This window comes from Brachionichthys hirsutus, chromosome 19 (assembly GCF_040956055.1).
Source record: "Brachionichthys hirsutus isolate HB-005 chromosome 19, CSIRO-AGI_Bhir_v1, whole genome shotgun sequence".
NCBI lineage: Eukaryota > Metazoa > Chordata > Actinopteri > Lophiiformes > Brachionichthyidae > Brachionichthys > Brachionichthys hirsutus.
This window is the reverse complement of record NC_090915.1, coordinates 9,538,858-9,552,924: the sequence shown is the minus strand read 5'-3', so window position 1 is coordinate 9,552,924 and position 14,067 is coordinate 9,538,858. Positions and strand designations below refer to the sequence as shown.

General features: G+C 43.3%; 1 protein-coding gene across 1 annotated transcript in view; it reads left to right on the top strand.

The window, feature by feature from the left end:
* The window catches only part of palm2akap2 (PALM2 and AKAP2 fusion), a 55,230-nt gene that overhangs the window by 31,286 nt on the left and 9,877 nt on the right, over positions 1-14,067 (top strand). The window contains exon 8 of the mRNA XM_068752578.1: positions 1,074-1,159. Coding sequence (XP_068608679.1) covers positions 1,074-1,159 — 86 coding nt within the window. The remainder of the gene's footprint in view (positions 1-1,073; positions 1,160-14,067) is intronic.

Sequence of the window (14,067 nt, the reverse complement as noted above, 5' to 3'; positions counted from 1 at the left end):
TTCCTTTGATAATGTGTGTCTGTCCTTTGAATTAACAGACATGATCCGAAGGGGGGGGGGGGGGATGGACAAACACAAATATGACACACATTTCCTAGAATACCTCATATGGAGTCATAAATGATTATTCTAGCGACGTCAAGACGAGTAGCATCTGAACACAAAAGGACTCCTGCGTAGCGGATGGCTGGGTTTTCCATGATGATGAGCACTAATTGATTTATCTTTAGACAATGACAGTCTGGTTTGTTCAACAGGAACTAGCACTAGCACTGCAGATAATTATCACATTCTACATAATTGTCATCTATATTTTGTTACATATCATATGTATGATTTGAATGTAAAGCTTCAAAACAATTTGAACTCAAATACGTCTTTTCCTCTGTGAGGTACAGTTGAAGGGGAAATAAAATGCCAAACTAGAGTTATAAGAAATGCAAATATACGAATGCAGTACTTTAATACTGATAATTTGACACAGTTACTGTTGGAGATTTTGTGTTGTTAATCAGATGCAATGTGAGTGTCTTTAGGTTAAGGATGAACTTGAAACTGGAATACTTACGGAGCAAAGAACAGGATCAAGACAAACACACAGAGCGAGTGCAGTGAAGCATTAAAGTATTATATTACTGTTAATAATCCCCATTCTGAGTTGCAATCACTATTTTTTTTTTTTTTTTTTTTGCATCATCACAGTTACAGGACCAGTGCACGTTTGCATTGTTATATTTCAGTGTCAGGATAAAACGCTGAGAATAGATTGATTAGCATGTTTATAGTTCATTTGAAGGATGATATATTCCATCCATCCGTCCGTTTTCTTGTAGATGAGATGATAGCGATCATCTCTACAATAAAATATATAGCTATATGTCATCATGTTGAAACTTTTCAAAAAAGCTATAAATGGGCTTTGTTATAATATATATACAGGTATATATATATATACCTGTATATATATATATATATATGTGTGTGTGTCACAGTACACTGACACACAGATGCTGGCCATGCAAATCAATATGAATACTAATGGTAACAATGGCTTAAATTTTGTTTCATCATAGGCTCTGACCAAACAACAGGGGTTACCGTGACAACAGAAAATGGGCATCAATCTGTCGCACTGACGGGACTTCCCCACGCTGCCGTGGTGAGTAGACTGTATCCCTGCATCATATATATAACTATGCTAAGCTATACGTTATATTTTACATGCAATAACTCACACATTAACACGGCTTGGCTTGGAGCTGCAGACCAGATGCTACTTCAGCCAGAAACCTTTCATGGTGGAGCTGTAATGGCAGGGGGGGGGGGACTATTTGTTCACCTTTAATGGGGAATTATGGGCTTTCAAGCAACAGAATGCCATTGTTATTTTTTTGAATAGCACTCACAAATTGTTTGTGTGTCTGTGTGTGTCTGTGTGTGTCTGTTTCGCACGCAACGTAGCCTGTGCTGGTTTAGACATCTGCTGCGGTGTGCTAACATGTTCTATTATAACATCTATATTCACAAACACTTATTGTATATTTATGGCACTCAGTGATGCTTAGGAACTTTTTGACATAGTTTTTCTTTGTATGTATTTGACCATATTATAATGTATTATATATAATACCGTATTTCTAAGGGAAACTTGTCACAAACTGAGTTTGTGACGGACACATTTGTGGAATTGTCGAAACTGGATGTCGAGATATCCTGAAAAGGCGGGCTCAGAACCATTACTGAACTCATTTTACTGGGGCACAGCGACCCGTATTTATCTTGTGTGTATCTGTAGAGCATCTTATTTGAGCTTTAATATGTAGCAGTGATTTCATATAGACTTAATTAAATGAATTATTTTTGGCTCATCTCTTGTGTCAGTCAGGATTGAAGTGTGATAATAGAATGGAAATAAAGGAAGATTAAAAAAGCTAAAGAATAATAATGAACCAATGGGTAGGTTAGGGAAATGTGAAACTATAATTAATCAATTACTAATGTGTGTTGTTAACTGAAGATATGAGATGCAAAAAATTATAAATGTCTGAAGTTACAAGATGATTCTTGTGTGTGGGGGTTTGACCTTAATCGAAACATTTCATTTTCTTTATGTATGCAACAGGCATTCCAGAAAATAAAGTATTGAACCAATTTATTGTGGTAATGGGGGCGTTTAAGTCTAACGACACCCCCGAGACAGTCTGAGAGTAGAGTAGTCCTGAATGAATCCTACACTTTCCATGATGCAATCTAATGGCAACTTTAATTAAATACTCCCTGCTTGATGATGTCATGGTCTCTGACAGTTGTATTGCTGTATGAATCTTGAATTAAAGACCTATCGTAAACTAGACCTATACAAAGCAGATCTGTAAATACTGTATTGTGTATGTAGTTTATTATTCAAATTCTAATATTAAATTATATTAAGTAGGCAGTGATGGCGCAAAGCAGACTACTAAAGCAAATCTGAATTTGCTTTTGTTTCTCTGAAAATGCCACTTGAGCACATTTGGATGCGGCGAGGGCGGACGAGCACCTGGAGGAGGGGTACAGGAGCCGGGAGGGGGGCGGTGCAGCCGGGCTGCTCCGCTCCGCTCCGCGGATGAATAAGTGAATGAAAGGCTGTAACCTGATCCGCACGCCGGCCTCATTGTGTTCGGCTGGAGCTCGCTCTCTACGATTGTCTCCGGAACGGCACAGAAACACTCACGAGCCCTGCATTATTCAGCGCGCGTGCCTTGAGAAATAAGTGTGTGTGTGAGAGAGAGAGAGAGACATATGTATAGAGAGAGACATATATATATAGAGAGACATATATATAGAGAGAGACATATATATAGAGAGAGACATATATATGTAGAGAGAGAGATATAGAGCGAGAGAGATATAGAGAGACATATATATAGAGAGAGAGATATATATAGAGAGAGACATATATATAGAGAGAGACATATATATGTAGAGAGAGAGATATATATAGAGAGAGAGATATAGAGAGAGATATATATAGAGAGAGATATATATAGAGAGAGATATATAGAGAGAGATATAGAGCGAGAGAGATATAGAGCGAGAGAGAGAGAGAGAGGTAACTGGGGGCTGGAAAAGCTGGCGCGCCGCGCAGACACAGCTCGGAGCCGCTCCGTTCCGGTCATATGATGATGTCGGTTCCGTTATTCGTGCTGCTGATGGTTTAAACGCAGCCCTGCCGCCACTTCTCCGTTGCCCGCTGTCTCCCCAACGTCCCGCCGGTCGGTGGAGCAGCAGCTGCGGCCACGTTTTTGTGGAGGAGAACGTTGATGAAGACGGAGCAAAAAGAGGCTGGTAGGTTCCGCCTTCCTTCGCTTGATAAAACTATTCCTGGTGATTAGCAGGGAGCTCCTGGGCCGGTAGTGCGTCCCGGTGTCCCTCCACACGACAGGAACCTGGATGTGTTCATGAAAAACAACAAACGGGTTAAGAAGTGCATCATCAGGAGGGTGTCGGGGCTCGTCTGCTGAGGTTGTCTTTGCTGGGGGGACGGGACGGACGGACTGGAGGACACAGGATCCTGTCCTCTCTTCTCCTGACTTAAGGAGGTCATTGGACCAGACTGCTTGCTGCAGCAGTCTATTTCTCTCCTTTTTGTGTCCTCCTCCTCCTCCTCTTCTTCCCCCTCCTCTGCATCACTTTACCCTCCTCGACACAGAAATGGATTAGGATCCAGTGGAGTTCATCATTTTACTTTGACCTTGCTTTCCCATCAATAACTAGAAAAGCACTAGGAGAGCACAGACCTCCACCAAGCACCTCAGTCCCTTATTATATTAAAGGGCCATCGTGAATATTTGAGTTCACTGAAATTATATTATATTATATTGTATAATCATTTAAAGGGATTTATTCATTTGAAGACATCAGCTGGTTGAAGCAGAAGTGTTCTACTTGCTGTCAGACGTCTGATTGGTTCTCGTTAATGATTCCATCGAGTGGCTCTTGTAGAGAGTTAAATTAGCCTAGAATGTCAAGTGCATTTCAATGAGCGTCTATTAATTTGAACATCACGGATCAGATATGCCACAGCACCTCTGTGGGGACTTTTGTGGTTCAACCTAAATGGAAAATATCAAAGGCAAAGCAATTTGTTGAAGTTGCAGGAAAAAGGTCACAGTCAAAGCTAATGGCTAATACCACAAATCTAAAAATACAAGCCACCCAATGTCCTGAACGTGGCACAAAGACGGCAGCTTGCAGACCCGCCCAGGCTGTCTGCAGCTACAGGAAGGACTCTTGTGTCTCTATTTTTAACTGTGGTTATATTATGGACTATAATATTGGGTTGAATTTAATTAAGTGAGACAATTAAATCATTTATTTTGTTAAGCTGAAATTTCACGATGCCGATGCTGAAGTGATGACGAGGGCTCCAGAAATCAATCTTTTTCATTTGGATTCGCTCAGAGAGAAGTTGGATGTGCAAAGACGGTCAAATACAGGCAAGAGAAAGCAACAAAGGCAAAGGCTGCATCAAAGCAGTACAAGTGTGTGCGTGTGTGTGTGTGTGTAGGTGTTTGTGTGGCCCACTTTTCCACCCCCGCCCCTCTCAGAACCTTGGAGTCTGACAGGACTGACAGGAAGAACAACGTTATCGATGATGTCTTTTTCCTATAAACCTCTCCCTGTTCCCAGAAAGCAAACACACACACACACACACACGCACACACACACACACACAATACAGGTTACATAACAGCTGTGTCATTAATTGAACAGGAGCTTGATGAGTACACAGGAGGTGAAAACGAGGTACTGATGGAGGAAAGGGACGAGAGTAAAGGATGTGATGACAAAAAAATCACTGAAGAGTGCACGAGGAGAGGGGGGGGGGGGCGGGAGGGTGTCGGTCAATGAAGACTGTTCATGCTCTCCAGCCTGAAGTGTTGTTGACATTAATGGGTCGGCGGCCTTTCATTGGCCAAACTCGTGGTGGGCCTCTATTGGCTGTCTTCCAGGAAGTGAGTCGATGCCCCAAACGTCGCCGTCGTATATTCTCTGTTCTTCACTAACGTTGTGGTGCTTTTTGAATTGTAGCACAATTTGGATGCACAGAATCGGGATCCGTGAGTAAATAACGAGAATTAGAAAGAGAATATTGTCATAAAAAAATATAGTCAGATATGTGTAATAAAAGCGTTCGAACAAAGGCTGCTCATATTTGTTCTTGTCTGGAGTTTTGAGTAGATCTTTGTGTTATTCTAGTGCGGCTCATGGGAATGGATGATTCCTAGAAGTAGAAGCCATGGAGGGAAACAGTGGTGTGTTTGTGTGTGTGTGCGCGTGTGTGAATCTGGGTTATTGTTCATGGCCGCTTTGATGAAATGGCAAAGAGAGGTCAGTGTCACAGAGCAAGAAAAGAGATTTCAAGAAATGATGGCGAATTCCAAAAGATCTTAAAATGTTTTCATCGATTTGTAGTCTGAGATGAATCCAAGTCTTTGTTTTCACTGATATTGTGTGAGGATTGGCTGGTTTATCAGCCATAAATCATGAAATACAATCTAGTTTACATTCATGTTTGCTGCCATTGGTGTGTGGAACAGATTCTGTTGCTGTAGAGATACCGGTTGTTGGATTTAAACCCGACTCAACATTATAACTGCCTTTAACAAAATAAAACTTGGGCGTCGTCTTCAGTTTCGCTGCGGATGACCGGACGTGACAAAAGATCAGATTCATCTTTTCCTTGTGTCTGCTGGTTTAACGGCGACAGGAATTCACAGAAACAGGAATAAATCATGCATCAATGCAGCCAAATCAAGATCAATTTGCAAATGCAAAATGTAAGAAAACAATTGAATTAAATCCCCCGAAGGTCGAATATTATTATTTTTCTCCTTCGAAAAGCAATTTATCCAGAGTTCTGGTATTTGTGTTTCAGAGAGGAAGCGAGCCGGAGGGATGCAGGAAATGTAACAATGATGATGGCCACCGCCACGCAGCCCCCACCACCCACTATTGTCCACAACATCCACCCACTGTTGTTTGCACTGCCCCACAGTAGTCATTCATTCAACACAAAGCAGAGCACAAACCCACCTGGTTGCACAATGATGCATGCAGTAGCCATGTAGATCCAAAGTACAGGGAACAGGACGCCGTTCTGAAAACAGCCTTTCATCTCCACATTTATATATCCTTTTGAAATTCGCATTATTCTTATAGGAGAGATCACAAGACTCTGAAATGCACTCGATCCTTATTACGATAATAAAGAAGTCATAGAAGTCAGGAGGAACAGTGAGAGCACGCTGCTGTGCTCTTTACCACGGCCCAGTTTCAGATGCCGTTTGGGGCTTTCAGAATGTGTGCGGGGGCTCGGGTGTGATCGTCTGGGTCGTTGTTATTTGTCCCGCATGAGACAGACTCCACAGCAGGAGGTTTCCTCTCCTGCTTGGGCTTTGTCTAATTCAGACTTTCTATTAATATCTAAACATTCTATCGAGAGTAACTGGACATTTAGCAAAATGAAGCATAACCATACGGGGGGGGGGTTGCCGACTCACGACCTTTCAGAGTCGAATCGAGTGTGCGACGGGTTCTGCGGTCTCACCCACAATGTCTGCCGAGAGCAAATTTAATCTTTCTACTCCGATGTTTGCGGGTTCTCTCCGGGTTCCCTGGCTTCCTCCCAAGAACATGCAAATTAGGTGAATTGTTGCGCTAAATTGTCCTTTAGTGTGAGCGTGTGTGTGAATGATTGTCTGTCTGTGTGTGGCCCTGCGATGAACTGGCGGCTTGTCCAGGGTGTGCTCCGCCTCTCGCCAGTTGACCGCTGAGATGGGCTCCAGCACGACCCGGTAACGGACAAAGCTGTCAGGAAGAATGTCACCGTTATAAATGAAGGTTTGACCCAAACAAAAAAAAATTTATTCCTGTTAACAAAAAAGTTCCAGAATAGCATCGTTCAGATGGAGTGAAAACAGAAAATCAATGAGTAAATGAAACACTTTATGATAAAACATCTGGATGAATATTCCCTTGAGTTCGAACCAGCAGGAAATCACGCTGATAGAAACCAGAGCGATCGGAACGAATGGGAAGCGTTCCCGTTAACCAGCTTGTTTTCTTCCTGTGTGAAACCTCCTTCCTCAGCCTATAATGAGCTGCTTTCCTGAAATAGACCGGCGATTAGCACGCCGCTCATCTCAGCGTGAGGCGCGGCAGAGCAGAGCGAGTTAATGCTATAAGTCAAAGGTGGGGAAAAGGTCCACTGTCCTAGGAGAGCAGTGTTAAGATGCTCCGTCTGAGGGGTGGAAACAGGCCTGAGACACGCCGCCGGTCCGGGTCAGTCCGGAGGGGCTCGGCCAGGCAGCGTCAAAATGCACCGATGGGATGTTGTTCTTAGAAACGTTGAAAATCTGCTTCATTCAGCTCATGCAGGAGAGAACACTCGATTATGAGGTCAGAGACAGTTCTTGGACAAATCCTCAGGACATGAGTAGGGTTGGACGTTTTGACGTTTGATGATTGAGACTTGGTGTCTTCAGTTTTTTTTTACTCAAAACTGCCTTGCCTGTTTCTTTAATACTATTGTAAAACGATCGTTTTTTTATCTCTTGTATCCAATCTAAAAGTATTTGACTAATGAAACTGCCCAGGGCGAAGACATGGCATCTAATTATCTGCCCTGCTGTGGGGTGTTTCGGTGGGTGGGCGTGTCAAGCCCTCAGAAGATAAGTAAGATAAGTCTTAGCTCTTCTTTCCCTTTTATATTTTCAACTGAGAGATTCACGCTGGGTCCGCGGCGCTCGATCACAAGCAAATTACTTTGTTTAATAGCCTCTTTTCACTCCTTAAAAGCTACTCTAAGATATTACATTTTGGCATCATTCATAAAGTTTGGCTCTTCATGAGTATTAATTTTTAGGCATCTATCGCGCCTAAAGATTGTATTTGTGCCACTGAAAGATTTAGTCATTATCCAATGTTGGTGAGTTGAGCTGTTTTAGTCAGTAAACTGTTGTGTCCTCTCTCAGTGCCTTTGTCCGATGTGATACGAGACAATGGGGACGATAGCTGACAGTAACCGCGTCTTGCTGGATTAGCAGCAGGAGCTGAACTGTTACACAACGAGGGAGGCTGAGGACACGGAGGGACGGCAAACACAACGCCGTTGGGAGTGTCCCCTGAAGTCTCTGGGAAGGATTTGTCCTGTTGTCCTGTCAGACAGTCAGTAGTAATTAATATTTTTCCTGGACATCCAGCCAGGTTTAAATCATCTTAATCTCCTGGCTCCATATCTGCTTGTCATATTTTAATCTCTGTAGCTTCAAACAAAGTTAGCCATGCAGCTACCCCACTGTACAGCATCTAACTATTTGTTACTCGTCATTTTACAATATAACATTTGGCTTCATTTTCTTTCTTGGTTCTTATATAGCACAAAGTAATTAATCACTTAGAATTAAATTTCAATACAACAATAAAATAAATAAATAAATAAAAAATTTGGCCTGTAATTATCTTCACAACGTTCCCGACTTCATCATCTCTCTGTGACTCCAGAGCTTTTTTACTGAAGGCGATTCCTCCATCTGTGAGTTCCTGGAGTGTTTGTTGAGTTCAGCATTAGTATGCAGACTCCAGGGACCCGCTGAAGCCCTTTTGTTGTCGCTTCACGAAGGGGGCTCGTCGGGTCTTCGTCGTGCATTCGTGGTGTTGTGAAAGACGTGAAAAGGGACACGAATAGTTGCCATGAGTCCAGACCTGCGGCGCCTCATTCCTCCGTTAGCCTCAGTGCTCCAAAGGCTTCTCATCAAGAGCTCTCTGAAAACGAGCAGGAGAAAATGTCTTGCGTTGCTGCAGCAGACGCTCTGAGTGTTAGTTTAGTTAGTTTAGTTTAGTTAGTTTAGTTTAGTTAGTTTAGTTAGTTTAGTTAGTTTAGTTTAGTTAGTTTAGTTTAGTTTAGTTAGTTTAGTTAGTTTAGTTTAGTTTAGTTTAGTTAGTTTAGTTTAGTTAGTTTAGTTAGTTTAGTTAGTTTAGTTAGTTTAGTTAGTTTAGTTAGTTTAGTTAGTTTGGTTAGTTTAGTTTAGTTATTTATTTGTGTCTCATCAGGCCTGCATGAGAACGAACGAGAACATTTACAGGCAATGTTTTACCACTTAGTTTGAATGGGGGCGTTGCCAATATGGACGACAGGCATTTTCATTGATATTAGCAGTGACTGAATGATGATGGTGTTAGCTTATAGCTTAGCACTCTTAACTTCTTGTTCTTTTCAAGTCAAAGTCTGCCGTTTCGGTCTCGTAACGCTACGACAGATAAACCTCGTTAGATTGTCGTGTTTTTGTATTCAGTGCAAGGCAGTATTTGTGTTGTGAATATTTCAAACCCGCTGCTTAGCTTACAGCAGGATTAAAATATGGAAACTCGGAATGCGTTCGGTTCTATTTTAGATCGGCTCTGCTGTCTGGCTGCTTTGACCTCAGTGACCTTGACGTCGCTATGCTGGTCACCTGTGATTGTGTGTTTGCTCTGGTGTAGGTGGCCCCTACGTTTTGGCGCACTTCCTGTGTTGACGGTCATTTCCATGGATAAAGAAAGCAGCTTCCCGGTTTCCTGCGATACATCTAATCAGTTGCTTCCTTTGCTTTACAGCGGCTTTGGTTTCGATTTTTTGAAAGAGCTCTTCAGCCATCTTTAAAATCTCTTATAATCCAGCAGGGTCTGACTGTAATCCACTGCATGAGACTGAAGGATTTACCCTTCGCCTAGTCGTACGTGTGATTCCGCACCCATCGGCTTCTCGGATGTCACTGTCTGCTCTTTCTTCTGTTGTGTAAATGTCAAATGTCACCCCCCCCCCCCCCCAATGGCCAGGCTAAGCCCTTCTCATCTACTCAATCGGTTGTTTGCTGGCTTAAACATCTTTAGGCTTCAAAGGAGACCCCAAATAATCTGAGGCTGCTGCATCATGGGAAACGGCTTCAGATCGTTGTGTTGCGTTCAAAACTGCAGTAATCTCACCAGTTAATGGCTGAATATGCAACTTCCATGGGGTAGTTAGAAGTTGGACAATTATTTACTTCTACAGGGGGGGGGGGGGGGGGGGAATTATTCTGTGTTTTCACTGTGTCATATTTGATTTGGGATTGTGTCTACGAACATTTGCGTATTTCTGGCGTGATTAAACGTGCCCCTGATCAATGTTGATCAGCTTCCATGACACAAGTCTGCTGTTGCCGCTGCTTTATTGACCGGACAGCGCTGACCCAGATGCATGTAATCACACTGGATTGAACACCGCATGTAATAACACATGTAATAACACTAAATGGGTTACTGTCCCAATTTCCAGTGACCGATTCCACTTCATCGCGTTCAATATTTCCAGCCTGGGAACTCGCCAATGCCAGGATCAGCAGCTTTTGTTGTTTTTTGTTCATCGTCCAGATAAAGGAGCAGCTCGTGAGAAGCTGCAAAATCTGACCTCCGGATCGCCCTGTCGTCCCCAACGTGATCCCCCCCCGTATTCCAATCACTTTTCAATTTGATCAATCATGTCAATGGGTGAACAGATCAGCCGTGCATCCCTCCACCTGTCTATCGGACGCTGCGTCCTCTTTATTTGGCTTTAAAGGCTGACCGGTTTGTTGAAATGCGTTCTGACGCCTTCCATCGTTCAGCAGCAGCGAATGTAATTCTGCTAATGGATCCTGTAAATTCAGGGAAAGTGTTTCCAGTTGCATCTTGATGTTTGTCAGGAGGGAAAGTGAACCATGACTCAGCGAGATCTGGTTTCCACCTGCCTGATCCTGTGACCCAGCGAGAGGCCGGAAGGTGACTTCCAAAAAAAAAAGAGAGATTTCTTTCTGTGGGATTATCCCTTCAGTTTGACAGCGATGAAATGCTAATAATTAAATGCCCTAAAAGATTAGCCAAAGAATTTTTATGAAAAGATGATCTGTCTAACCTTCATTCAGAACTCAGTCCCATATTAGAGGAGAACGCCATCGCCTCCCTCTTCCGTCAGTCATCATCCTTTCATTATTGCCTCAGAGTGGACGATCGACATACGTATGTGTGGAGCAAGGAGAGAGAGAGAGAGAGACAGAGAGGGCTTGGTCTGCTTTCACACAGGAAAAGAGGAGTGGGGAGCCACAGGGTGGATGTTTTTGGTATGTGTGTATGTTTGTATGAGGAGCCTGCACAGACGGGGTCTTTGTGTGGGAGGGCATCTGGAGAAACACACACACACACACACACACACCCACACGGCCCATGACATCACAACTTACAGAGCAGCCAGCAGGAATGTTACTGAGAAAGGAGAGGCTTTGTGGAGGAGAGGAAAGAGATGGGAGGGGAGGAAAAGGAGGAGAAGAAGAGGAGGAAAAGGCTTGACCAGAGTAAAGCACGACATTCCCACTATTTGGAATTGGAGGCACCAAAGTTGGACTGAAATGAGCAGGGCTAAATAAGAGGAAGAAAATCAGGACAAACACATGGATGATAGAAGATATCTTAAAATTTGAAAAACGCGATGGATGAAGTGATTCCACAGAAATAGACGAGTCTACCGTCGACGGCGGATAAATCTCAGATCGGCAGGTGAGTGATCGTTCTGATGAAGTCTAAGACTTTATGCTTTTCAAGACTTCTGTTTGTTTGATTGATTTGTATTTTGTTATTGAGACAAAGATGAAGGGAATTAGCAGGCAGAGCTCTGTGCCGTGAAACTTTCTAGCGTCTACAAACTTACATCCAATGAAACCAGCAAGATTGAGCCCAAATAAAAATGCAATTAGGAGGACGTCAGGATAGACTAAACGCTCATCCAAACAGGATGTAAATTCCTATTTTATTTAGTAATGATGGTGAAGGTGAGATTGTGGCATTGTGGAGGTATAGTAAAGGTGTGCATGCCAGCCGTTAGCTCCGCCCCTCCCCTGACCAACCATCACTCTCCCTCCTCATCTCTAAACGGTGGAGACAGACTTAACTCACGAACCCCAGGCTCAACCAGCAGCCGGCTCCGGCTCCTCGACTGGATCACGCTCATCCGGCCGGCTGCACCGGGCTAGACGAGAGCTTAGTGTGCAGCCATGCTTTGTGGCTACACCGTGTGCTTCTTCAGTCCCATGAAGCCATGGAAAGAATGTTGTGTACATGTACCGTATGTTTTGTGAGATGGCGGGAAGCCAAGCGATAGAGCCATGCCAGAGATGTGTGTTTACTTCCAGTCAGGGAGCGTTCACATTCTGGTAACAAGCTTTACAAGCCTCCCCAGCGTCTGAGGGATGCAGCCGAGTGTGTGTGTGTGTGTGTGTGTGTGTGTGTGTGTGTGTTTTTTTGCACCGCAGTAAGCGTTTCCAGATGTGATGGGAATGGTGACGCGGCGAATGAGACACCACTTAGAGAAAACGTAAGGTGCTAGAAGCTGACTCAGATTTAATCCTGACTGGATCACGAGACGCGTCATTCCATTCCCAGACCTTTAAATATTCTGGAGTTTTCTAGAGAAATCATGAGAGCGGAGAGTTCTGGTAAAGCTGAGGTGAAAACTGAGCATCCTGAAACTCCCCGGGGAGGGAAAACATTTCTTCATGTAGTTTTTCTCAATGGAGTCTTGATTATTTTTATTACTTATAAGACTTCCCTTGGAGACTAGAAAATATTTAATTTAATCTAATGTCGTTACCTTGTAATTATTTGTAGTTATTATTAATGATGCTCTGATATAAATAACCTTAACACAAACTGGTTTGTGCCTTACATTATGTTGTTCTCTTTATCTTCTCTACTTAAATTTTAGTCCATTCGTTTTAACTGTCTAGTTTTTCTATTATTTATTAGTTATGGATGCTCATTGTTGCGCCGGTATGGTCCGAGAGAAACCGAATTACAATCCTCCATGTCGAGTCGCTGCAGCAGAATCGACCATAAAGGAAACTTTGAACTTACAGTGTGTGTAAGCAACGAGTAACTAAATCTAACCTCTGATGCTTTCACACAGCTCATAAAGACATTTAGCATTTGCATGTGCTTTGATAATTTCGCACACACACACACACACACACACACACAGCGTCTTTAGCTGTGCAGTGTCCTTCAGCACCAGTATTAGAGTTCTAGCCCCGAGGACAGCTAGTTATGTCTGGAATGTCAGCTCACCTCACTGAGAATAACACACACACACACATGAATACACACCTCCTCTACACGTGCATGCGCTTCAGACACACTAACAGCCACACACTGCTGCACATTCAGCTGCTTTCCTGAGGCAGTAACAGGATATCCTCCCCCTCGGTCCTGCTGGACACACGATCCTACACACTCGCACATTCCTGCACGTGCACATCTATACACTCCAGACGGGATCGAGCGTAACAAGAGAGGCGACCTCGTGTGTGTGAGAGCGGGACATCTGTGCCGCGTTCATTAGCAAACAGCATGGGACGGTTCTCGATCAATTCGTCACCTTGTTGAGCATTTTGCTCTTTGATTGATTACCACATGGTGATCAATCAGAGTTGATGTGTATTTTAACCTGATTTCTGAATCCGTAAATGGAGATAAATGTTATAAAACGTAATATTTATTTAAATATATTTATATTATTGTTTTAAAAAGCCACAATTAAAATGTATTTTTTATGTATCCAGACGTGTTTCTGGATCGCTCTTATAATTGAATTGAAAGACGCATCTTCAGACTTTAAGTGTGAGCGAGTAAAAAGCATCACGGCCATGCGTGCTGAGCCCCCACAAACCCTCGTGGAAGTGAACACGTCCTTGGAACAGGCACGGAAGGTGCACGGCAGTAAAACAGGAAGCCAGTAGAGAATTTGTGACTGCAAACAGAAACGTATGTAAAGTCAGGACTGTGTCCGCGTAGCTTCTTGCTAACGGCGGCTCTGGGATGTCTTTGAAAGACAGGAGGTCAGAGGTTAGACCCTGCATGCCAGCGTGTAGCAGTCAGTGAAAGGTCTGGGTGTCTGCTGGTACGCATTATTGATTCATTGATGATTAGGGACAGGTGTTACTGCCGATCGACCAATCAGTAGCCTGCTCTTATCCACTC